Source organism: Typopeltis vanoorti, chromosome 6, assembly GCF_054136105.1.
Source record: "Typopeltis vanoorti isolate ZY-2024b chromosome 6, IOZ_Tvanoo_1.0, whole genome shotgun sequence".
In the NCBI taxonomy this organism is placed as follows: Eukaryota; Metazoa; Arthropoda; class Arachnida; order Uropygi; family Thelyphonidae; genus Typopeltis; species Typopeltis vanoorti.
Window position 1 is genome coordinate 19,570,130 of NC_143554.1, and position 26,701 is coordinate 19,596,830.

A 26,701-nucleotide genomic window follows, 5' to 3' on the forward strand; every position below is an offset into this window, starting at 1 on the left:
AAAAAAAAATATTCAAGACTTCCGAGAGTGGAGGGGAAGACAGCGAACATAAAGCTCTGGGAGGTACTGAAAGTATAACCAGTCATACGTAGTTTCTTTGTGAAAATTTTATTGACTTATTTTGTAGGAACAAACAAGCCGTTTATCATTAAATCAGGAATGGTTTACGTTCAAGTAAGACCATAGGTTGAGGTTTCCCTTGTTTCAGGGGGGGGATTAAAGGTATATTCTTGGGTGGGATGGGCCTCCATATATAATAAAAAATTTTTTTCAGTTTTCTTTTGTATCCACTCCCCACAACCCACGTGTGACTGATACTCAGCGTTTTTTTTTTTTTTTTTTTTTTTTTTTTGTGGGTGGTAGGGATCTGAGCATCAAAGAACGATAGCTGGAAATTAATGAAAACTTTTGCTTGTTGAATGGTTATTTTTTTGAGTAAACTAAGCTTATTCATACACTTGAATCAATTTGTAATTTTGTTGTCGTCGCTGATATTAGACAGGGTCAGTGAGGACAGCATAATATCCGAGTGTCTGAATGTACTTCTATCTATCTGATCCCTTCTGCCATACGGACGACGGGGCGCTACATGCTACCATACTAGGGAGATGATTATGAGCACCGTGGTTTCTCGTTGCCTTCCTTGCCACGCTACCGGCCAAAACGTCAACGTTATCATGGATGCGAAGTGCCTATTAAAATTGTCATACCATTGATATTACATGGAAATATATGATGGATACGAAGCGCATGAAGATGTATTTGATCCATAATGGCCGATAAGGTAATTAAGCTCTTCACGTCGTTGACGGGAATCGAACCTGGGACACTCCTTCCCCAAGCATATGGTTGCGAAGCGCAAAGCCACTAGGTTAACCACGCGGACAACTGAATGCACTGACCCTATCTAATATCAGTTAAGAGAGAGAGAGGGAAGAAATTAAAAAAAAAAAAAAAAATATATATATATATATATATATATATATATATATATATATATATATATATATACACACACACACACACACACACACACACACAAACTAGAACTAGAAACAACCTTTGAATTATAATTTTTTTTTCTCTTTCAAAATTGAAATGTTTATGAAATTGCCTGAGACGCTTAACTACAATAAACAGCATTCTAACAGGGAGGCATAATAATACAAGAAATGTCATAAGCATATTTAATTAAAAAATACTTAATATAAATTTTCAGCAATGTCTATTCGTTTAATTGGACTTCCCATTGGCTATCGACTTGAACTAATATTACATTTGAGGTTTGTTTTCTTTTTTTAAGATAACAAAGAGCCCAGTGTTGGATATTATTTGTGTGGACACTATACTTGAAAGGAGGAATACAAGATAAATGAATATTTGAGTATCTGCCGCCGAATTGCACCGTTAAAACGGCGTCCTTACAAACTTAAAAGGCAGAACAATCAATTTTACAGCTGTACGTATCAAATTAGTCGTAAACTAGAATCCGATGAAGACATCAAATATTTGTGATTCCTCCCTCATAATTTAAACACACACACGTAAATTCAGGTGCTGAATTTTAATTAAAACGGGATAAAAAAAAATTGAATTGACTAGCCGACTACGATAGCTTTTTGTTAGGGAAACATCAATATGTGGTTTGCTAAAACGAAAATCTACTGTCAAAAATAGACGAAAGGGAAAAGAAATGGGTATACGATATAAGCTAAAACGTTATTCCACATCTCTTATACAAAATGTGTTTAAACGGATTTATAATTAAAACAAATTATGACCATCTTTTGTACATGCGATATTGCTTTTCTCGTTACAAGCTAAAAATTTCTGTTTACACTCTTCTCAGAAATTTTCAGTCGCATTTGTTCTCACTAAGTATTCGTATCAGTCATCTTGACCTGTACTATAAGAACGTTCTTTACGGTCTCTCCGACGTGGAACCACGGTAGCCGATTGCATAACCCGCTGGCTTGCTGAACAGAAGGTTCCAAGTTCGAACCTACCCAATGTCTTTTCGGAAAAAAATTCCTGTGGCATTTCTGTTCACTCGTTGAGTTAGTCGGTCTCAACCCGTGGTTGTGAGGTTTTTCTCCGGGTACTCCGGTTTTCCCCCTCACCGCCAGACAAACCGACCTGAGAACACCCGTAGGGCCCAACCCAGGAGACGAATAGGGGTAGACGCGAGAACCTGCAGCAGGGGAGTGGCGTTTTGCCACTTCTCTGCTCCAGCGTAAATTTAGCACTGCCTTGTGGCAGTGAATGCTACAAGGCAGTGCTAGTCATGCGACAATTACGTTTGTTTTTTCCTTTGCCAAAATTTATTATTATTGATTTGTAGGATAGTTCGACTTCGCGTCAACAGATGGTGCTAGATGCCATCTGTCTTAAAGAGTGCAAATATTAAGAATTTATCTATCGACTTAAAATTGTTTAGTTTACAAATGCTTTTGAAAACAATTATTATCCTGCAGATCCCCTTAATATTAATGAAACGCTTGAACCGAGGGAAACAAAAAATTAAAATTCTGTGAACCACCGACTCGTTAGTGTCCACCATTCTGGAATAAAATTTCGAAATTCCCAGCCATCTATTAGGCGAATGACAAAGAAGTTGACAGTGAATTAATGGAAGTCCTGGATGAGAGAAGGGGAAAAAAAATAATCACTTTAAACGTAAAACTGGTTTTTCTAGCTACATCGTTGTGCGGAAGTATGAAGATTAGGTGGTTCTGATATGCAGTGCCCCCTGGAGGCCAGAAATTCTCGGACTTCGGAGGAAAACAAGTTCACTTTCCCGTGAGAGGAGGGATGGATGAACTTGTTTAATGGTTAGTCAAAAAAAAAAAAAAGTGTAGCAGTGATGGGAGAGTGAGCGACAAACAGAATTTTAAATGCTGTGTACGTACGAGAACATAGAATTGTTCTTTTTACGCGATGTACAATTTACTTAAGAATGTACTTAAGAAAAAGATCGCAGATGTCACAGTAGCGCTGCCCTTTCGAAATATGAAAAGGGTTAACGATAGCATCGATGCTAACATTCCATACAAAACAGGGGATGTGATGATAATGTAAATATTGTCCCTCCCGTTAAAGCCGTCTTGCGGTCTATATAGGTGTCTTGCCGAATGCTCTACTCATTTCAGAGGTTATTTATTAGTATTTTAAAAAAGCGAAGACCATCTACACACATTCGTTTAACTATTGAGAAAGAGAAAATGAAATTGCAGACGTCATTTCGGATGAAGCAAGGCCATGAGTGGTGTCGGTAGAAAACGGTCATGCAGCAGAAACTTCGCAAGTCAATGAAGGCACAAAGTTTATGGACAACGAAACATTACGTCAGAGACAAGAATACTTCCTTGTATTCAAATTATTCAAGACTTTCCAGCCGCTTTCGAAATAAACTCAAACATCATTATAGGAGTTTTAGGAGACATTTGTTTTCATCAATGCGGAGGAAAACAAAGGTTTACTTTATATCTTTTGGACGCCTCTAACAGTCAGACACGAAGTTTTCGTTTCAAACATATAAACTGCCTCATTACATCGATTCTGTGCCCATTAAATTAAACTCTTTTCTGACAGCGCTGCCCATTCGTTATAATGCAATTTATTACTGATTCCTATCACCAACTGCTACAGCCTGCCTACTTTGTATCGGCAGATGTGCCATGAATATATTATTATTTTCCGATTCCGTGTCTTTTTACAGATAAAATATTTCTGTAAAGTGCAATTCATCCAAACCTTTCGACATAACTGTTGAAGATCACTAATTATAGGTTATTTTATGCACCGCTAATCCCGTAAGATTAATGATATGGCGTCTGTCCACAGTGTACAAATGCAAATTAGGGATTTTCTTGTCGTAATTGTGATTGCACAAAATTCTGTAGGCAACGGTTTCTATCCAGATGGCGATCCGCATTAACTAAGGACTTAGATGGCAATATTCGTTACAAATTGATTTTAAAGTACGATACAACAGGCCACCCGTGCTGTCTTAAAATGATAGAATACAAATAGGAAATGGAATGCATCTATTTATCTTCCCTCTCCACCGAATGGATTGTGAGTTTAACTCTCACCATTGGCATCGATGTTTGGGAATGTCTTTAAGGAGGTGGATGACTTTCCTCGACCAGTGCCACACCACCACTGCTCTCCTTATTGAAAGTGAAATCTCAGGGGGAAAAAATTAAAAAATAAATTTGAAGGGCGAACCTTAGTGCATAGTCGTTTCCGGCTCTCTTTCTAGATTAGACAAGAAAATTTAACTCAAGAAAGACTTTCGTGCATTCTGAGTCCCTGTGGAATTCGGGAAACAAAGTTTTGTCATCATTTTGAGGTTACCACTTTGAGATTAAAAGCCCCCGGTTCAAGAACTGCTCATCATTCTACTGAAAAAAAGTGTTTCCCAAATCTTCCAACTTGCATTCTGTTTTGGGTGACCCATCCCGACAGAAATCATGCAAGATATTTCATTTACATGCAAATAGAGAGGTGCATATGTATGAAGTAAAGAATACACAGCCTCAAACCATCTTAAATGCCAAACTATGTTGCAAAAAACACGAAGTCAAACACACTTCAAAAACAGAACAACGCATTAAAAAAAAAAAAAAAGGCTATCTCGGCATCACCATCTCATCTGTGGCAGCACGTGGATGGAGTGCGTGCTCTCTCTTACGCACATTCGCGAGACACTTCCCTCGAGGAGGGTTTTTATCCCCTCTTCCCCATCCCTTCGTTCGGTAGCAATACGTTTTCGGTTCAACTAATTGGAAGTCCGATCAGCCGTAAGGCCCGCCAAGATACTGTCGACCTTCAACGGTGACACGATTGACATCGCACTCATTAACAGGTTTGTCATGCGAAGGCATTTTGGAGGGACAGTTGCGATGGACTGATATCCCTGTCTTTACCAAATGGATCACCGAAGACCTACAAGTGTTAAAAACATTGATTGACGCTTATGTCTTCTCTCTTTAGGTACAAATTTAGTGAAATAAACATAGTTGGGCAAATCAGTTTGAGTCAGAGAATCAGATGACCGAAACCAAATATAAATCACAACAGTTAATTAAATGTAATTTATTGCGGTATTCTTAAATTGCCATACAAATGCCTATTGCAACACTGAAATTTAAAACAATTCTAATGAACCTATGTAAGGAATTAATTATGATTTGTTGTTATCTATATTTTTAGCAGAGAACATCGGTTACATGGGGATATCTTTGATGGAAAGCTGCTCAAGAATAACATAAAACCAATTATTGTGAACAAGTATGTGAGAGAGAACGTATGCGATTCTCAAGCACCTTAAGGAAAGATAGGCATAAAATAGAGTGAAACAGAAGGATGGCACAAGAAGACACTTGATAATGTTTGTTATTTCTATACTTTCCAAATTATCCCAAGATTCGAGTTTTGGTGTGTTAAAAACTTGAGTTTGTCCCCAGCAGTGTGGTATTTGTAGAGTTGCCACAAGGTAAGAAATTCACTGGGTTTCTTTTAGCACTTGTTTATTAAAATCAGTCCAGATGACAGAATTTTTCTTTCTACACGATATTGGAGATAATGAAGATCATGGATCAACTAAATTCTATTTCACAAGTCCTAAAGTACTTCACAAAAAGTACACGGCGCACGAATCGACTCGCATTTCAAGTATGAACGTAAAGATAAGTGGCACCAGTGCATCAGTAGACCAAATATTTTATTTCACGCACCTGATATCAATGGCGTGCCTTTGATCAGCAATCTTAGGAATTTCGAAGAATTAAAAACTCCTGCAGGATTTCTACTGGGTGAAGAACATCTCTCTCACTCAACAGCATGTATCCTAATATGCAAAAAACAAAACTAGGGCTAAACGAACAACGGAATTTGAAGTAGGCGACCTAACTGTTTAGGGTCTCGCAATTATGGGTGCAAAAGATTTCGCTTCACATGACTTTGGATTTATTTTGCAAGGAGAGAAAGATGTGTGCAGTTAGTATGACAACGTTCTACTCAAAGAGGTAATCAAATATCTTAAGGCTGTTTTGTCACCGACCACTATGTTATTCACTTGATATTATCAATTATCAATACGATGCACGAAACGCATCGTTTTATAGCTATTTGAGATCGCTGACTTACGATGTTTCGAAACTAGCGTGAATTATTTATGCTTGAACAATTTTGAACATTACTTTCAAGTAGTTAATGAACAGTTATTTTTAATTTATTTCAGAGTTTGGTTGTCTACGTCTTTGAACGAGAACTTCTCCTATACAGCAAGAATTAGGACACCAAAGTTATTATATTAACGGAACTGAACTGCAAGAAGTTGACGAGGCAAGGGAATTGGGAATTGTTCTGAACAGAGAACTTAAGTTTAAAGGGCATATTACAAAGATTGTTGAAACATCACATCAAATTACATGGTTGTTGAAGAACACGCACTTATTAATGCCTTATAAAGTGGAACAATAAGGAAGTTATTGTTCCACTTTATAAGGCACTAATAAGACCGCATTTGGACTATTGTGCACAGACTATTGGATATTTTGGTGATGAAAAAATGGTGGAGAGGATTCAGAGTTACAAAGATTGTTGCAGGTTTGTGGGATGTTCCCTACCAGGATAGATTGAAGATCTGCGGGCTCCAAAAACTAGCTGATAGACGTAGGAGAGGAGATATGATAGAAGCATATAAATTATTAACTTGGCTGTATCCCTTTGAACACACAGGGATACAGCCAAGAATACCTTGAGGCATAGGAGTGACCATTCTATCCTCGTGTTTCGGTTACGAAATCCAAGCATGCTTGGAAGGTTGTGGGCCTTAAAGGCCTGTTAAAGCCATTGAGATAGATATAAATTATTAAAGGGATTTTACAGGATTGATACTGATGACATTTTTAAGACCAGTGCAGGAAGGAAGAGAACGAGGGGGCCCATCCCTGGAGATTATGTAAGAGTGTGGTTAACAAGGGTTTTAGGAGTAGATTTTTTACTTGGAGGGTTGTGAAGGGATGGAATGCGTTGCCAAGGTGGTTGTGAATGCTTCGTCTGTGAATGAAATTAAGGAGAAGTATGACAGGTATTGTGGGAATAATGGTTAGTGTGTCAATGTGGAGTCGCCCGCGATGAATCTTTTGACTCCATGGAGACACTGTTGTAATAATAATGTTAGCGTAGAACTTCCTGTTATCATAAAACAGTATACAATAGTTTATTAGGACTTGCGGAGGACCCTTGCATGCGTTTTTTTTTAAACGTATCTGCACATAGATTTCATCATTATTACGTATACAGTATATTAAAATATTAAATTACAATCTTTCTTTTTGACGAGCATCTTGTTATCATGCTATAACCACCCGGCAGAAGTTGACAGGATAAAGACATGTAACATTCGTTGCTTGGCCCTGACTTGGCAGAAATGATGGTTGATAGTACTATGTAGAATCAATTCTAAAAATGAAAGGTGCAATTGAAATGATGTGATGTGTGGATTGTCAGTTAAGTAAATAGATCCGCATTGTTTGGACGAAAAACGCAACGTGTCAAAAGATGGGCGATATATTGCGTCAGCTTTTCGAAGGTGAAAACTCCGTGGTGACATAATAATCTGTGTTCTACAACAAGAAACTTCTTGGAAAATTGCTAATAATATTAACAACGTTTTTAACAACTGTGTAAGTTTATCTCTATTACTAATGCCTTAATCTTCTTTGTATCATGTACACTATATGCCAAAACTGTTACAACTAGTTTTTAGGGAACACTGCGTACCAGTATATCAGGATGCACGCTAAATGGCTGCAGTTGTGAAACCCAGTGCTAAAACAGGATTGGCAATTTCGGAATATATATATACGATGGAAACGTATATTATGTGTTGAATCCTGCAGACTGTTTACACAGAAGGTGCTGTATGCAGTTTAAGCATTGCTCCAAATGCTCAACTTGTGTGGGCATGGCTTGCTGAAATTGGACAGTCAACTGTTGAGACGATGTGGGATGCGTTTGAATATAGTGGCCGCCAGGAAAACATTGTTTTCCTATATAGCTTCTGTATCTTTGGTGCGGTGGTGATAGCATGATGTAAATGCTCTTTACCTGATTTGGACTAGGATTTATTGTCGCCCAGAAAAATGAACATAGCGGAATTATGCAGAATATTCTGCATAATTCCGCTTTGTCTCCACAGTGAAGACATAACTGAATTACACATTCTGTAATTTGCCTATACTGTGGAAGTTCTATGAAAACGAAATGAAACCCGAGTTCAGTATGAACATGATAATGCACAGTGTCATACCGTGACCTAGTTTGAGGAAATGGAAGGTGCAGTTGTTAGAATGGCTAGCACATCTGGAAAGCGAATGTTAAGCGAGACAGAGACCAGCATGTCCAACTTAACTGCGGGGTGTAACCGCCATTTTGGTTTGGGAATGGGCCATAATACTTAATGGAAATATCTGGCCAAAAGATAAACCTCAACATACCGTTAATCTATGAAACAATTCAAGGCGTCTACATAAATTTTTTCAACAGCATATTTAATACCATTAGCTGAGACGGAAGATTTCAAAACGTTTTAGTCAAACATATGGACTCTGGTATGGGATTATGGTCATAACAAGACACGACCCAAGACAACATCTACTAATACCTAAAGGACAAACTAATGACTGGCTTTACTTCACGATTTCCACTTTTTTCATCAGAATATTTTATTGAAACCTGGTTTGCTGATGCCAAACAAACAATTCAAAAGAAATTTTATACAGTTTCCTGTTTTGTTCTTTTCATTCTTTTGGGTTTAATCTTTCTTCTAATCGAAATAATCACCAATGAGTCACGTTCCTAGTTTCGTCATAAAGATAATGAGTTCCTTAATGGTGGCTTCAATGTCGAAATGAGTGTTCTTTTTATTGTCTCACTATTTATTACGTCCACTTATAATCTGATTGCCATGTTTCTTCGATCCTGCTTTTCGCATTCTGTTTTTCCTTTCATAATATATACACCGCTTTCCGTCTGATTGGCTGGACTCCAATAAATGCAACCTCCATCCTTGGCTCCTTAAGGTGTTCCATACGCACTTGTCACAAAATTTCAGAGAGCAGCTACGAATTAAAAGGTATTACTCACCGTATTAATTATCAAGTAAAATAAAGGACACTTCTCTGGAACCAAACCTTTCATTTGGGATCATTACTGACACTGCACAGACATTAAATCCGATGCAAAAACTTTTCAAGATTTCAAGTGGTACATGAACGTATTGTATAAAGAGAAAACAAAGCACGCGAAAAATAAATGACTACAGCAACATGACATTTTTGCAGTCATTCTGGAAGTATTGCCATCTGCCCCTATCTCCACAAGCACGTATGAGCTCTGTTATTATTATTATTACACCAGGACAATCGACCAATCAATTGTCTTCCAATAAATGACCCCTTTGTCTCTACACTGGCGTGCTTAGTGGCGAATCACTTCATCTACTAATCTACAAAGATGATGATGTGTGAGGGCACCCTTCAAAACCGGTCAGAACCCTGCGTGCACCGTCTTCAAAAAAAAAAGAAAAAAAAATACAAATTGGTTCTCTGTAATTATAAAATATTTCATTGTCACCCGTGGCAAAACTTGTGGTTGCAACACAGCAACATAATAAATGCAAAAATGTCTCCCAATTTACTGAGCACGCGCGTTAATGTGCAGGAGGTGTGGAACGAGAATAGTTTTGAATAGATTTAAATTGCTGTTAGCTTCACCAACGTAACATGTATTTGTAAAATGGAAACTACAATGATTATCAAGTTCTGGTGTTTAGTCACAATCATTAGTGGAATAAATACCCCTATTTTCTTTACTAGTAAATCAAGCTAAGACCAAAAAACAAAATGTCTAGTATTGGGGAACAATGATCCAGCAAGATACTACATCACTAAAGAGTAATTTACAAGCCAAGTATATTCGGCTTATAAATCACCATAGGTATCTTTCCTCCGATGTTCGGTGTCCAACGCGAACACCACAGGCTGCTTTGCCATTATTAAAAAGATTTCGCGATGCCAGCAGGGGGGAATAAGACAAAAATACCTGAATATGTAGAGCCTTCGTAGCTTAGTCTGTATAGACGAAGCCCTTTGGTCTGAAAGACCTGGGTTCGATTCCCTTCAGTGACGTGAGGAACCTTTATCTAGTCTCTTTTGACGAAGGGTGAGTTAGCCGGTCTCATACGTAGGTCGGGGTTTTTCGTTCCCCCCCCCAAAAAAAAAAACAGGCAAACCAGCCCCGTGAACACACACAGGGATTACAGTCATGAATACGTCCCACTCATATGCCGGTCTCGAGCCCCGGATAAAATTGGGGGTGGGGAGGGGAGCTATGGTGAACTACCCTGTAAAAATCTCACCAAAAACACTTTGTGGGCAAATCTATTAAGTCACCTACGATCGGAAACGACTGAAAGAATAAATAATCATCATCATATGAATTGTTTCACTTGTTAGAGCAAATACTTCAGTTGTAACCAAATTTCCTGTCGCACTATTAGCGCCCTCTAACAGTAAGATAAAAATCACACGTACTTTTGCAATCAAGACTAGGGTTTCTATAAAGAGGAAATAAGCACATCAGTTACAAAGTCATATGTACGAATTATATATTTCGAAAAAGTGGAGGAGTAATGGCTGCCAGTTCACTGAAGCAATGACCATAGACGTACCTGTGGTTCTCGGAGGGTGGAGTGAGTCCGTAAGGGACGAATCATCTGTGAGCCGATTGCTTTTCTCTGGACAGCGTCGTGAATTTTTAGCAGATTTTAGGTGCACCACCTCAAACTCAAACATTTGAGTACTATTTTAAGGACTGGATTTGTATAAAGTTAGAAGAGGGTGGGCGAGTATCTTGAGCGGAAGAGAATGCTAGTTGTTTAGATGCTGAGGAAGCTATTGACGTGATGTCTGGTGATCTGTGTATTACTAAGGGGTAAGTCCCTTTTGAGATCCCTTTTGCGAGAAAATACTGCGTTTTGGTTGAGGGTGATCTCAGTAAAGATTTTACTGGCAGGAAATTTATTGTCAACAAATTGCTATAGAGGTGGATTGAAATACACACGTTGTGTGTGTGTATGTGTGTGTGTGTGGTACACACAACGGACAATCGAGGCCAGAGAAAAGCCACTTCCTATTATTTCTTAACGCTAGTTATTTCAAATATTTCTTCAAACCTGACCAGCTGTAATATTACACCCTTAATCTATATGCCAACCAAATAAGGAACTAAAGCCAACTCCAGTGACTACTTCCTTTTCCAAAGGTTAGTCGATTTAACTCGACATGCCCAAGAAGACCATCTTTGTGTATCTGGAAGATACTGGAATTTGCGTTTAAACGTTGTCCCTGCTTATAAATCATATTTCTTCTTATATTTTCTTAAAAATTTATATTTCGGTGATTTAGTCCATCTCCTTCTTTCTTCCTACTTTCTTTTTATTTTGCTAAAAATCGTATTTTTTTCAATCCACCTTCTTATTATATATATATATATATATATATATAGAAAGTATTTTTACCTTGGGTATATGTTAAAGATACCAAGCAATTTTAAACTTGGTTTAAAATTTTTCTAAAATTTGTCTTGCATCACTTGCAGGCGCAAACTTGACATTTTTGTCTGTTTGCTTACTTAGGAAAAATGGAGTAAAACCAAGTTTAAAATTGCTTGGTATCTTTAACATATATATATATATATATATATATATATATATATTTGTTATAAGGTGTTGTTCTTTCACATCAGCATATTACTGGTATCTAGGTTGAAATGACAACCTAAAGTCCTTTTTAGGACTTCCAGGGTAACGGATGGCAAATGATGGCTATTGCTGTTACCCAGCCATGACTAGAGCCTTTAGCTCAATAACACCCCATCCACAAATATGTTCTTCATTCTGATGACGGAATAAAGAGTCAAGGACTCAGTCCATCTCCCAGTTCTTTTAAGAAATTGAGGTAGCAAGAATGCAGTATGAACAGCAGTTAGCTAAAGCGGCCAAAAAAATCCTAAAGAGTGTTTTCGATATGTCGCCAGTAGAAGAAAGAATGATTATGGTAGGATGAGATTGATTGGTGAAAACGGAGGAATGATAACCGCCGCGGAGGATATAGTTGAGATATTTAGTGAGCAATTTCTAAAGGTATTATGCGAAGGACAAAAGAACCATAACATCCTTACATAGAAGTAAGGATGTTATGGTTCCTTTGTATAAGGCTTTGATCAGGCCACATATGGATTACTGTGCACAGATCTGGTCACCTGGATTTCGAAAAGATGGAATTGCGTTGGAAAAAGTTCAGAGGCGATTGACTAAGGTGGTTTCTGGTCTCTGGAATGTAGAGTATGAAGACAGATTGACAAAATGCAATTTGCAGAAATTGGTGGATAGGAGGAGGAGGGGGATATGATTGAGACATATAAGCTGTTGAGTGGTTATTACCAGATTAATGTCGGGGAGGTTTTGCACAGAATGGGTGAGGATAGCAGAAGAACAAGAGGTCATTCCTGGAAGCTGTATAAGGAGGGTGTGAACAAGGGAGTGAGGAGCAGGTTTTTTGCATGGAGAGTGGTGAGTGATTGGAATGCTTTGCCCGAGAGTGTGGTGTGTGCAGAGACAGTGAATATGTTTAAGGCACAGTATGATAAACTGTGTGTATAACAGTGGACCTCCCACGATGAGTCTTTGACTCCATGGAAGTTTTTATAATAATAATAATAATAAATAATTAAAAATTACGATGATGAATTAAAGAAGCACAACAATATACATTAAAACATACAAGACGAATTAGTTAAAGAGAATTATGGAGAAGATTATATGTTCAGAAATACAAAGATGGTCTTTCGGGTAAGCCCAGTTAAATCGACTGATCTTGGGTAGCCACTCGATTTGGCTTTGGTCTTTATTTATTTGCCATTAATTAATTAATCGAAATTAATTTTATTAAGTAATAGGGAGTGGCTTTGTATGGCTTCGATTGTTTTCTACCACACACAACAATTTGTGTGTGGTAGAATTAATTATAAAAAATTGAGTTTTTTATGTACACTTATTAATTTCCTTTCTCCGAATAAATCCATCTGATATTCAATGACTTGACTCCCACAAGGGATTTTTTTTTAAAATTCCTCAATAGAAATGGTGAGAAATCAACGTCCACATTCTTATAGTAACATCGCCTAAATTACTAAGTATGTCAGTGCTTATCTGATCTCTAATTTTTAATGTATAAAATAGACAAGGGGGGTATTTTGTGTAAACTGTCTTATATTAGTGTTACATGTATTTCTTCGTCAGTCCTCGCCGATTTAAGCCAATCTTTCGAGTTACTGTGGTCAATATTACAACTTTCTCGGTCTGGGCATCTTAGTTTGGTACTCAGTTCTTTATTTTCGAATGTCGAAATGGTAAATCATTATTTTCTGAATTCAAGTCTGTACAGTGTTTCACCTGAAGATGAAAAAGACTGCTTGTCAAGTGCGAACTTTTAAATGTTCCCCTGAAAAATTATACGAAGGCATTACAATACACATTACTACATACAAACACAGCATCTAAAAATAAGCTACCGAAATAGCACAGCATATATTGAGTCTTATCTGAATCAGGCAATTTCTCTGTGACCCGTGAAAATATTCGCCACTTATTTATGCAGGTGAAGGGTCGACTATCGTATGTTCTTTCCTCGTCCGTGTGCGTCCAAGCATGGCAATACTTCTCCCCCTTCCAAGGAAGTTTTCAGTTCAATTAAGAGTCTAATTTTGTCGCTTTATTCTAGCGTGATCTAATCCCTTTTACTTTGTTGTACGAGGATCGTCAAATTAATCCCCCCCCTCCTTTTTATAGCAAAAACGCCAAATAAATAACCACGACCCCAGAAATTCCTATCTAGTGAGGTTAAACGCATTAATATATACAATTTCCCACTTTGTACCCTGAAAATGGCTCCACTACGTTCAGCCCAAGCTAGCAGGCATTAAAACAGCAACTGCCAGCCAGTACGTCTTCTTAAGTGCAGATAAGTGGGGATGATTAAGTTCTCTCATAAGGGAACTTTTTTTTTTTTTCCAAGCTTAACCATAGTTTACTAATTCGTCGACTGCCTGGGCCGGAACTGAGTACGGCACATTATCAACCTCTTCAGCAAGAAGCCAATCTGAACCTATCTGCTCTTCTCTGAATACCTCTTGTCCTCGGGCGGTCACGACTGCTCGAGATGTCCCCCATCCCCCACCCCATCCTCCTCGTAATCGGCAGTTCATGCACAAGCTGAACCCGCGTTATTTTAGCGAGGAGATGCAAGAGTAATGGTAAGGAGAAACAGGTCGCTACAATTGACATTTAAACTGCCCCCTCCATATCTCGGACAGCTGAATGGAATATTTATCTTTTTTTTTCTTTTTTTTTTTTCTTACGTTGCCAACAATGGCCTGTCTCTTTTGGTGCATGTCTGTTTGCGTGCTCTACATGCGCGCGTGCAACCGAGTCGCGTCTGGCATTCGGAGAATTATTTGCAAGTCAATCTGTGGATTAGTTTCCTCTTCATCGGACAAGCAGAACTGCTGTGTGTTCGCAGTGGCGTGTTTATGGACACGAATTCTGTATTTATAGGGACATTCGAGTAGTTATTAGTTCGTTGAAAAGGCCTCGCTATCATTAACTGGCCACCAATGACAGCGTATTGTTTTTTGAAAGATAGGAACCGCTTATATTATTTGAAGATGTTTTTCTAGACGCATGTTAACTCTTCGCACAGTCTTGTTATGGTCATTAGTCAAGCCACAGAGCCTCAACGAAGTTTGGACTAATGTATTCACATCTCTGTTGTATTCTGTCCTGGAATGGACAGGTTAATGATAATCCAAACTGAATTATATGCTATTATTTTTGACAGCACTTTGTGTCCTCCTTTATTGACATGTTACTACGTTTGCATCGATACCAAACAGTATGTTAAGCAGATGGATTTTGTGGTGCATTTTAGGAGTTTATGCTTCTAGAACTGCAATGGCCTTGGACATTTTAAAGGCAAAATATTTTTATTTATGCAAGTCTTTTTAGTTTTAACACAGCATTTTTCAAGTTTTCATCATTCGCTCAAAACTCCACACACACACACACTTCAAAGGAGGCAAAAAATTAACAGTAAAAAAATTAATACTGACTGTTCAGCTGGCACCTATGACAGCGCCCTCGGGTGGCTATGATCCTGTCAGACCCGTACGTGTCTGTTGTAATCAGACAAGTGGCGATCCGATACTATTATTCAACGAACACGGAAGAATACCCCCCCCCCCGACAATCTCGTTCTCCATCCATCTTCGAAATAAAAAACAATTCTGACACCTCATTAATGGAGTAATTACGAATCCTGTAAAACAGAGCTTAATACCTTTTAGATAGCTTTTCGAATGTTTGCTGTGGAGGCAACTGTAACCTCCGACTTTCTTCTTTTCTCGATTTGGCGTCTTTGTGGTGGCTATCAAGATGGGTAACAGGATCACGAGGTTAATTAAACCCAATCTGGCCTGAACATTTAGGTATCTGATGGGTAGTTTCGTTATTAGGGTCTCGAAGAGCAAGACCTTATCAACACGTGGGCTTTATCAATGCTTGTTCCGAACGATGTAACTTTTAATGGGAGGTTCAAGACGAAGTTCGTGTTTAGGACGAATAAAAAAACGTTGGATGCATGATAGAAAATTGCTAGAACGCTTCTAATGGACTACCGCACACGCGAAGGAAGAACAGTAAATAAAACTGTCGGCGAAAGATAGATGGCACTGTGGGCGCACTGTAAAAACAATGTTATTGGCCTTTACAGCTGATCGAAAATGTCACGTGATTTTTTTTAAAACTTCAAAAGGTTTCATTTGTAGCATTTTTTATTATCCGTGTTTTCTAGGATAAGTCGAGAAATTAGCTCACGAGGTCTTCTTTTCTTCAACTATACCTTCAGCTTCAACCCGTTAACATATCAAATGATTCACCGATAGAATAACGAAACTAATTATTCGATCTCATTATTATTCGGTTTCAATTCAGTTGAAACTCTGAACAGATTGACACTTTATTGGCATTCCCACTAAACAGTCAGTTAAAAACTTCGAGAATTTCTCAATTCTTTTTTAAATCTCCAAACGATATGAAAAGTTTATTAATACTTGAATCACAATTACCAGATTTGCATACTTCCACAAGGCCGAAACAAAAATCACCTTTGGTTTAGAATAGTTTCTTAAACTGTGTTCCGAAATACCCTAATGGTTCCCGACTATTTCTAGGGGTTCTTCCGAAAGCATATAGACATTTATAACATTGTACTAGAATGTAGTTTCTGTGCGTGTGTGAGAGAGAAATAATTTCAGTGAATGGGGAGAGTGCCAATTTTTATTGATTGAATTATTTCTAGAATAGTCATGTCACTTTATCAATTTTAGTATTATGTATCGTACGCATTCCTGATTAAAATATCTTACAGGTAATGGTTTATTGTTAATTCTTTACCGATAATTTTTATAAGAAAATTTTCTTATGCGTTCCGCAGTCCCAAAATGTTTAGAAAATTCTGGATTCAAACTTGTCTTAAAGGCGAATAATTAAATGTTTTCAAATAAAGGTGAGTTAGTTGGTCGCATGAATGTGGTAGGGGTTTTCCCTCACTGAAAAAACTGCAGAACAAAACACGTAATAAACTTGTCTCATTGCCCGAGTTGCTTTGTACTTCTGTTAAATCTTGTTTAATTTAGGAGAAGAAAGGTACGTTATGTTTTCCATGTCTTCCTATATTTGTACGGGTAACGACACCCACATATATGTTGCACCATTAGAGTATCTTCGCATCATGCACAACAGTAGGTTGTGCATGATTTTACGGAACACCAAGCAATCCTAGATGCAGCTGTCGAAAAGATTTCTTAATGTTATCCACTCCCTGGTATTAGGCAGTGGCACCGAACACAAAATTAACTTGGTAAACTCCACTGAATCAAACTGCGTGCCAGACTATCAGAAAGATCTGTTCACAGTTGCAAACCTTCTTTACTCAGATAGCATGGCGGATTCAGCAGTTATTTGGATTGGAATTGAGAATGTAAAGGGATGCAATGCCGGAGTGGGAGGGTTAACATAATCTTGAAAAATAATCTATAGGATGGTCATAGATATTCCGTGATTCTTAGTTGCTTCTGAATACAAACCTTTGGTTTAGAATGGACTCGTTATCATCAAAACAGTATTTTATTGACCAGCTGAGCTTTATTATATCGCAAAGGCTGCAGGGAAGATAAAGATGTTGATAAAGGCCTGCTGTGGACGGGCTCATAAGTGTTTTGAGATTATAAGGCTTCCTGTCTTCACATGTATGCTGATTTTCTTTCATTTATTTTAAGCTTAAGTTAGGAAATTCATTTTCGTAGCTCTCAATGTGTACAAAAACAATGTTCAGATGCTTCTTTAAATGACTGTGTGATCTTGTATGGCACGTGTGTTTTAACACTGGACTATTCACTCTTTTTTGGACATCATCACTGCTCATCTGGGGTATGTTGTCACCCCACGACATTTCTTTTCTCCCTCCCCTCCACTATAGGTAATTGAAACTGTTAACAGGTTTTTACCCACTACGATATTTCGAAAGGAGAAAGAGGAAGGGAAAATAAAACAACATTATCTAATTTTAAATTTTTACCGATATTTACCAAGTGTCATACTTTCTAACGAAAACATTAAAAAAATGAATATATTCTAATTTTTCTTGTGGAAATGTGTGGTTAGGTTTCAGTTAAAATGTACATGAAGAAAAAAATACCTTACAATACAAATGAACTTGTTTACACAAAGCAAACAATGAGTGTCAAAAATTGATGTTTGCTTTATTACTGTAGACAAAAATAAAACATTTTTCTACCATGTGAATGATTTGTAGTTGGTAAATCTAATAAAAGTTTAAAAAAGACTAAAATGCATTAAAATCAGTTTATAAACCATGTAGAACGTTAATTCTTTCTAACACATTCATCACAAATGTCTTTCCTGTGATCCGCACACACAAAAATGTCACATACTGAACAATGGAGTTTGGTTTTCCGATCCTTGGCTCGTGGACAGACCTGACATTTAGCTTGCTTCTTCACTTTTGGTTCTGGAGATCCCTCAGCCTCAACAGGCCCAGCATTAGTGTCTTCATCGCCTTGGATGTTCAGAACTTTCTTTATGATATTCGTAAGTTCTCTAGACAGTGGCTGAGCCAGTCTCCTTTTCATGTGTGGTGTCGCAAGATTCAAGCCCAAATTCTTCAAGTATTGGCGCCTAATCATTTTTTTTCTTAGTTGATGACTGGAGAATTATCTTCGAGTTTATTCCTGTTTGATCCAGCATCCCATAAAAATAGCGCAGAGGCCATCTTCTGCTTTTGCGGCTCTTTGTGTAGTTGTGAGCCATCTAGTCAAAACTGTCAACACCACCTTTTGTGTTGTTATAAAAAAGTATAACTTCTGGTTGTTTAGAGACCTCATCGACTTTCTTGTCACTGTGCATTGATAGAAATAGCCGTAGTGCCTAACACAAATTTAACACACACTAATGCTATCACCCTCAACGGTCTTACAGAACGACACATACTTCATCAACTACACTCATTGACTGATGTGGAGAATGATTGTTGGTCAGAATACAGCTGGGTGGGGGAAGCGCTGTGCACATCTGCGACTAATGTGTAAGAGAAAGTGGAGTCACCCCGCGGAGCATTGCAGGGTTAAGAATACATTTCATTTTCCATGCTGCTCAACCATGACTTCGAACCCGTTTGATCAGTGTTTGATAATCAAAGAATCTTTTAGGCCTTTATAGTTCGTTTAAATCCGGTATTTTATTGGGGGGGGGGGGTGCGGAAGACTTTTGTGGTTCGATTAAAGATTGCCTTATAATTCTTAAAAATTATTTTAAATAGAATTCAATCCCTAAATATTTTAAGGATTTAAGGATTTTAAGAACGAAATCGGTTCCCGATTTCAATCCAGCCAAAAGGGAAGCTATAGAATTCTAAATCAGTTATCCTTTACACGTACACCCTTCATATCGTGTTCTAATACCAAGGCAAATCATGAAACAAGCTCCGTTTGCTATTATAATACAACCATTTTCAAAAGCTTGCAACTCAGCAAAGCTGATAATTCTCACGTAGTTGTAAAACTATCTCAGCACAGCGAAATATCGTTGAAAAAAACTTCGTATTTAAATTCATAAGAGATTTCAGTTATTGAGATGTTTATTAGTAATTTCATCTATTAAAGTTATAAAGATTTTATAAAAGTTATTTTAATAACTTTTATAAAATTTTATGACAAAGTCAGTTATTTTCTAAATTAAGAAACAAAATGGCAGCCATATTGGAACGAGGCTGCTCTAAAAGTCTTTTCTTAAAATAAGTATTTTAATCAGGAAATTAATACAGGAGCAACCGAGTTTTTCATAAAGAAAGGAAGTTAACCTTTGATACTTTTTTAATCGAAAATGACATTTTTTCCCTGAATTCTGCATTGGAGGTTCCACGTATATAAACACCACTAGCGCAATTAGAGCAAATGGTCATTCAGATCATTAAGGGGTTCTCTCACTCATTTTTGTCTATCGCTTTTTTTTAAGCTTTCACAATAATTTTATTAATGGGTTTAAAAAAGACACGCGTCTCTCTCTCTCTCTTGCTTTTCCAGTAGTGGACTGGGAACGAAACTGCGTTTGAACAAGATAAACGAAAATCGAAGTATGCAATATTTATGAGCATCCTGTTTTCAAATAATAAAGTTAATCGCACGCATATGCTAAAAACCATCTGCAGAAGGACAATAGAAGAGTAACGCATTTATTGTATACGAGAAACTAAACTGGTATTCGGCTATTAACTTTAATTAGAAAATCATAACTGCTGTAATTTTTTCGTGCCCTTCAGTGCACATGAAGTTGGCACGCTTTGTGGCTACGTAAGTGTGATAGTTCACCTACTCTATTAATAATTGACTTAATAATCAACTGCTTTAAAAATACAAATAAAGGAAGGGAAACACAGCGAATAATCAAAGTTCTTACCTGAGGAGAACTGGTGAAGAGGCACGTGTTTCGTGATGGATTCCGCCATGTCCTTCAGTCCGTACATTCCAAGCAATTCCCTCATGGTAGACTCGGCATAGTCCTTCAGTACCGAAGCGTCGGCGGGAGAATCCTTGGAAACCACCGGCATGGGCGGCGACGCGGCGAACAGTTCGGGCGGACAGGACGATGAGCCAGCACCCCTGCCAGCGATCACACCTTCACCGCAGTCGGATTTCAAACGGTTCACAGGCACCTCCTTGCTTCCCTTCGATAAATCCATCACCGCCCCTCCGTCACTTTCGTTTTCTTCCTCGTCATCTTCTTCTTCGTCTTCCTCCTCCTCCTCTTCTTCCTCCTCCTCTTCGTCTCCCGACCTCCTGCTGAGATTGACAGGATCAGCCTTTTGCTGGTTGCTAGGTAACATTCTCCAGCAACCCACGGTGCTATCACTCAAGTCCAGGGGCTGTTCCGACCCGTGTTCGAACAGTGACGAAGAGTGACCTTGGGACCCAGCTAACGCTTCGACGTTGTGCCTTGGACTGGAGTTGGGCGAAGGCTCGTCGGACGGCGGGCTCTGCTGCGCGAGATCTCCGTGCAAACTGCTGTTTTCCTCCGAGAGTCCACTGTAGTCGGGATAGAGGTCATTCTCCCCGTCGCTCTCTGGATACTGGTAGACGATGTTGCGAGGTTTGAAGTTCTTCCTCTTGTTCCTTCTCTGTTCCGGCAGCGTAGTTGCGTCTCCATCCATATCTCGCTCCTCCAAACCATGAGCACCGACGATGGGCACGCGACTCGCAAGATACGCTCCTCTGCCGAGCACCTGCGAGCAGTGGGACCTCGGCACTGCGGTGGCAAGACATCTTCTCATTTCAGCAACGGAGCCGGTTCCGCCGGTGTCGTCCGTCGCCCCGTTCACTGTGGGTTCCCGTTCGTCCCCCCCTTCCGGCGTTTGCGACGTATGTCCACTGCTCACCATGGCACCCAACAGGCTCGAGGGAAAGGCACTCCGTAGATGAGTCCCGGTCACGGAGGTCATGCTCCTGTTGCTACCGGCTTGTGGTCACAAGGACAGGGCATCGGGCTGGTCACTAGGAAGCCATCTAGTGGAAGAAGTTGGAAATTTAAACGTGAGAAAACAACAGCGAACAATTATGTATCTAATGGACTACTTAATTCTAGTCATTACTTAGGATTAGTGCAATTTCATTGGCGCTTAAAAGAACACCTTCATGTGACTGCGTGCGGCGAGCTGTTCACTTATGCGGCCACGTGATTTTTATCACGTCCTGCACGGCAACCTTGAATTCGTTTCCCTCATTACAGAAACATTTCATTGGCGATAATGTGAAGGAAGATTTTTTTTTCTGCCAAAGTCGCGCTGTTTGTTGTTGTGCATCCTTCATTGCAACGCTGAACCCCATTTCCTTTCTTCTCGACTTCATCAACGAACATCGTTTGTATAAAATTGTAAAAGATCAGTCAACTCATGAGCTTCACGTAACCTATCGCCTCCCAAGCAAGCAGTATGAGTTGACTGATCTTTTACAATTTTATACAAACGATGTTCGTTGATGAAGTCTGGTAAAAAATGTTCTCACCTCATGTAACGTCACCCCTGTGATTATTTTATCTGTTAACAAGAAAATACGCCAATGAAGGTATTCAAATGAACAGAAAAAATATTCTGTAAAGAACAAACGAATCGGATAGTGCACCGAACATGAAGTAAGTTAAATTTTTATCAGGGCAGCAGATGAGTGCACTCACTAACTCAGAAATAAAGGTCAACTTTTGGTGAAACAATTCAGTTAGGTAGGTCATCAGATTTTACCATCTTAAGCAGTTGGGTAGTGCAGAGTCGGAAAGAAAAATTCCCCCATGTCGGCCAGGTATAGAAGTAATGCTATAGCTAGTCTCGGAGACAAATATGCAAGCGAAATATGTTCACATCGTAGCGTTCGGTACCTGGAACATAATTTTGTTTTAATGTTTCGAAAGTATGAAACATTATTTTAGACTCAGTAGTGGGAGGAGTCTGTAGGTTTCAACTTTGCCGCAATCAGATATCAGTCCTAAATGACTCTGATTAACCAACAGGGCACCTAAATAAGATAACAAGGTCAAAAGGAAACAATGCAAATTACTCGGAAATCAGAATAATAATATATAAAAAAGACGCCAAGGTCCGAACTGGTTGGAAGAAGAGGAAGTTAGCTAAAAAGAACAAACAGGAATTTTAGCTAGTAATTACCACTTTTTTAACTACACGATATCTATGAAAATGAAAAATTGTATACATCCCACCTCCTAGCCTCAGATATTTCAGAGTAAGTTCTAAAATTTCTCACATGATTAATATATAAAATTGTGTTTCCTTAAACTTCACAACTATTCCTCAAAGTTTTAAAATTCTCCGTGGAATATGTTCGGCATTAAGTAAGGAAATCTAAATTATTTTATACAAACACTAATAAAAATTAGAACCAATGGTAACGAGAGAACTCAAGAAAAATTAGTTTAAAATGAAGCAGACGAAAACTTATAAATCACGCCACTTCTATTATTATTTCTCTCGTCAGATGGCGCCACAACAAAAATCCTAATCGTCACGCATCGTGTGTTCTATTTATACTGATGTTAATTTTTCGTAAGGTATACATTACTAATAAATGTTTATTTAAATCTCTCTATTGCTACAGAGGGATTAATTGTTGCTGATTCAAACTCGCTCGTTCAGTTTCGAAAGTGGGAAGCCATTTGGTACGCAAATATCTTTTGGTTTGTAACGTTTACATTCTTTAGATAAGGATTTAAGATGGCAAAGGAGTCGTACAAGAGACTTAAAGCTAACCGGCAAACAGCTGAGTGGATTTTTTTAGGAGTTTTCCAATTAATTTTGATCTGTAGCCTTCGAGATAAGTTTCCATTATAATTAATCACTAGAAATGGCGGTTGTTTATCGCCGCTAATTACTTGTTATCTCTCGACTGCAAACTAGTGGAGAGGGTTGAAGTTTTTAAATACTCGCTACTAACACAAACTTCTGAGCCAACAATTTATCTCTTGTTCTGTCTACGGGGCTAGAAAATTATTTTATTATTATTTTTTTTTTATATTAAAGTTGCTATCTATCTGGTCGTGCATCTAAGCCCATAAATTGTGTAAAGCACACAATCTTTAAATGTGATTCGCATTTCTGTTGGACATTTTTTACCATCGTTCTTATCAGTTTTATTTTAAAAAAATGCGTAAATTTAAAAAAAAAAACTTATCTCTCGTTTATAAATCCGGGACTGCTTAATGATTGATATCTAATTGATCCTTGAATTAATACACCTTTAAATGAATTTGATAATTAAATTTATATGCGTCTTATTCGGTCTTTAAAAATTAGGATTTTTTTTTAACAAAAACAAACTATATCTTTACAAATTTATCTCAGAAATGTTTTGTTTTATTTTGTATAAATTGTGTAAAGCACACAATCTTTAAATGTGATTCGCATTTCTGTTGGACATTTTTTACTATCGTCCTTATTAGTTTTATTTTAAAAAATACGTAAATTAAAAAAAATAACTAATTTCTTGTCTATAAATCCGGGACTGCCTAATGATTAATATCTAATTGATCCTTGAATTAATACACCTTTAAATGAATTTGATAATTAAATTTATATGCGTCTTTCTCAATTGCGAAATAATTGCGTCCTTTTTAGGACTTCCAGGGTAATGAATGGCAATGCCGTAGCCAATGAAGTTTTAACTGAGGCTCGGCTATATATATATATATATATATATATATATATATATATATATATATATATATATATATATATATATATATTGCCTTTACCTAGCCATGACTAGAGCTTTTAGCACAATAACACCCCATCCACGCAGATTTTCTTCATTCAGATGACGGGATAAAGAGTCAAGGACTCAGTCCATCTCCCAGTTCTTTTAAGATAAGAACTAAAAATTGGGATTTTTTTAAACAAAAACAAACTATCCTTATCTAAATTTATCTTATCTCAGAAACGTTTTGTTTTATTTTTCTAACAGATGGCGCTGATTAACCCGGTTAAATAACATTCAAATATTTACATAAATAAGAAATTCATCATATATGGGCGAGCCGTTATAGCGTTCATGGAATGGCTTTTGAAGGTCGCGAATTCCGTATAAAGCTACTGAGATTCAACTCATACGAAATAAACAGATTCAGAGAACTGTCAAGCCAGTGTTCTCCGCCCAGCGGTTTAGTGATAATTAAATATTTTCAAATGTAAGCGAATACTATTTCTTACAGTAACCGTCTTTCTTGAGATTGAACATGATATAATTGCTTGTTTTTTTAAGAAAAAAAAAACTAATAGGAATGTTTGCTTTATGGATAGTTTTACGAAATGTTTTGCCGAAAATAAATTTTGATGGAAGTTATCCCAAGAAGGAACAAAACCATAAGAAAAATACCACTCTTTTTATAGAAACTGATTCGGATAATAAGTTAGGCTTGTGTTACGGGTTCTTAGAAATTATTTCTCCGCTTTTGAGACTTTTTACATCACTAAAAAATCTCAGAGGTCTAAATACGGACGAAACAAGTCGGCTACAAAACTCAGTGGAATGTGCCCTAATTGCATTTGTTCTAAGGCCAGTTTGTTGCGCGAGATGAAAAAATCCATCGTATCCCCATAGGACCGACTAAATTCACCTTTATTTCAAGCTCTGCTTATAAATTTCATCGTCTACTTGCGCGCATTTTTATCTTTTTGGAACTGCCTTCTGATGAACTTTCTCCACGGTAAGTCCGTGCATTTTCTGCCTCTGCATAAGCAGTCTTTTTCTAAACTACTTACACCAGGAATGCGTGGAAAATTCAGGTTACGATTCTATATTAAGCATTCAAAACTTTCCCTAAAATCGTTCCCAAATTTGGATTAATTAATGAAAAGTACTTCGCATTTTCTTTCGTGAATACCGATACTACAATATGTCCATCTAGCGGTCAAGGTTAGAGTTACGTCAACTCTCTGGGATCCATTAGAAATTTGAATTGGTTTTAATGGTAGCAGTTTCAAATCTTTCAAAATCGTAAATATTGTCTGTAATAATTCTGTTTCACCAGACAAGTTAACTGTCACTATATATATACCCACATATATAAAATCCGTTTCTAATGCACTCGAGAGACGCCATTCTTTTCTTTATACTTGTATGCAAATTAGTTATGCTGGGAAGAGATTATACATCATATTTTCTGAAGTTATCTAATATTTAAGATACTAAATAAATCTAAACAATTACCGAAAATAAAATTTTTCGGTAATTGTTTAGAGCACGAAGTGTTTACTGGGTTTACGACATGCATGGCTTTAGTTTCACGAAGGAAATCAATATAATTTCTCCGGCGATTGTTTATTTAAGTACGATAGATGACAACTGGTGAAAAGTTTGCGACTTTGATAAAGTTTCTTCAACATACTTCAGATCTGATTTGGGTGCAGTTGCGGAGGCAAGTAGAGCTACGATGCCAGCGCATCCTCTTTATCGCGTGCATTGATGTAGGAAAAAAACTCTGCCACTTCCTTGCGAACACGCTTCAGACAGACAGTTGAGATTAAACTAATTATTCCGTTTAATGCAGCAATTTGGATGCGCGAATTTGTTTAAATAATTCAAAGCCAACCGAGAGTTCGTCTAAGTTAAAAACACTTTAAATCACGAGTTAAAAAATCTTATAAACTCAAGAAATTATGTAAGATTGTATAGAATAGATTTTTACTAGTATTCACCCTTTCCACGACCGGCAGCTATCGCCAACTGACCTATCGGAGCAGTCCTCATGAATATCATATGGGTCACTTCCGTTCTAATGTCACAGGAAGTGGTGAAAATAGAGGTCACACTTAGAACTAGGAGAGAAATTAGTAACGCCGAGTTTAACCCCTGAAATAAATTTTTTTTTCTGATTTAAAAAGTAATTTTACACACGGATGATCAACATAAAGTTCCCTTGCAAAATACTATCACACACGAAAAATCATACAAAATCATATATTCTTTGATAAAAATTAATAATTTCGACTTATTTTAACTTTAAATTTGTCAGGAGAAATGTCCAGTTCTCACACGGAATTAATCAGGAAACGACAGCTGATTGATGTTGCATCCTCCGTCGAAGGATGCCATGTATCATACCTAAAATGGCAATGCAACTTGGATTCATTCAAAAGCGTCTACCGATGAAAAGAATTACTGGATATTATTTACAGAATAAAAAAGAAAGACGCCAAATATCTAGTAGCCAACTCGGTTTAAAACTAGATTTTGAATAAAAGTGCTAATATATTTGAAATTTAAAAACAGAGTTTTGGACAAGCAAAAATGCAGATGTACAAACATCTGATGAGTTATTTTGAGAATAGGGGTATCACAAGGATAAGATCAAATACCATCGACGAAGATCATTTTTTCCCATTTTGTTTAATAAAACTTAGGATAAAAATGATGGGGCCAGTAGCGCACTCAGGGT

The 26,701-nt window shown here is 37.6% G+C and overlaps 1 protein-coding gene and 1 long non-coding RNA gene across 6 annotated transcripts in view; one reads left to right on the forward strand and one right to left on the reverse strand.

Annotated features, from left to right (window-relative positions):
- LOC150105318 (zinc finger protein castor homolog 1-like) overlaps positions 1–26,701 on the reverse strand; it is a 360,761-nt gene that overhangs the window by 171,494 nt on the left and 162,566 nt on the right. For all 5 annotated transcript variants that reach the window (XM_090394084.1, XM_090394080.1, XM_090394082.1 and 2 more), the window contains one exon: positions 20,165–21,267. In XM_090394084.1, the coding sequence (XP_090250210.1) occupies positions 20,165–21,203 (1,039 nt within the window). In that variant the 5' untranslated portion in view covers positions 21,204–21,267. The remainder of the gene's footprint in view (positions 1–20,164; positions 21,268–26,701) is intronic.
- The window catches only part of LOC150105319 (uncharacterized), a 257,298-nt gene that overhangs the window by 23,948 nt on the left and 206,649 nt on the right, over positions 1–26,701 (forward strand). The gene's annotated exons all lie outside the window — the stretch shown is intronic.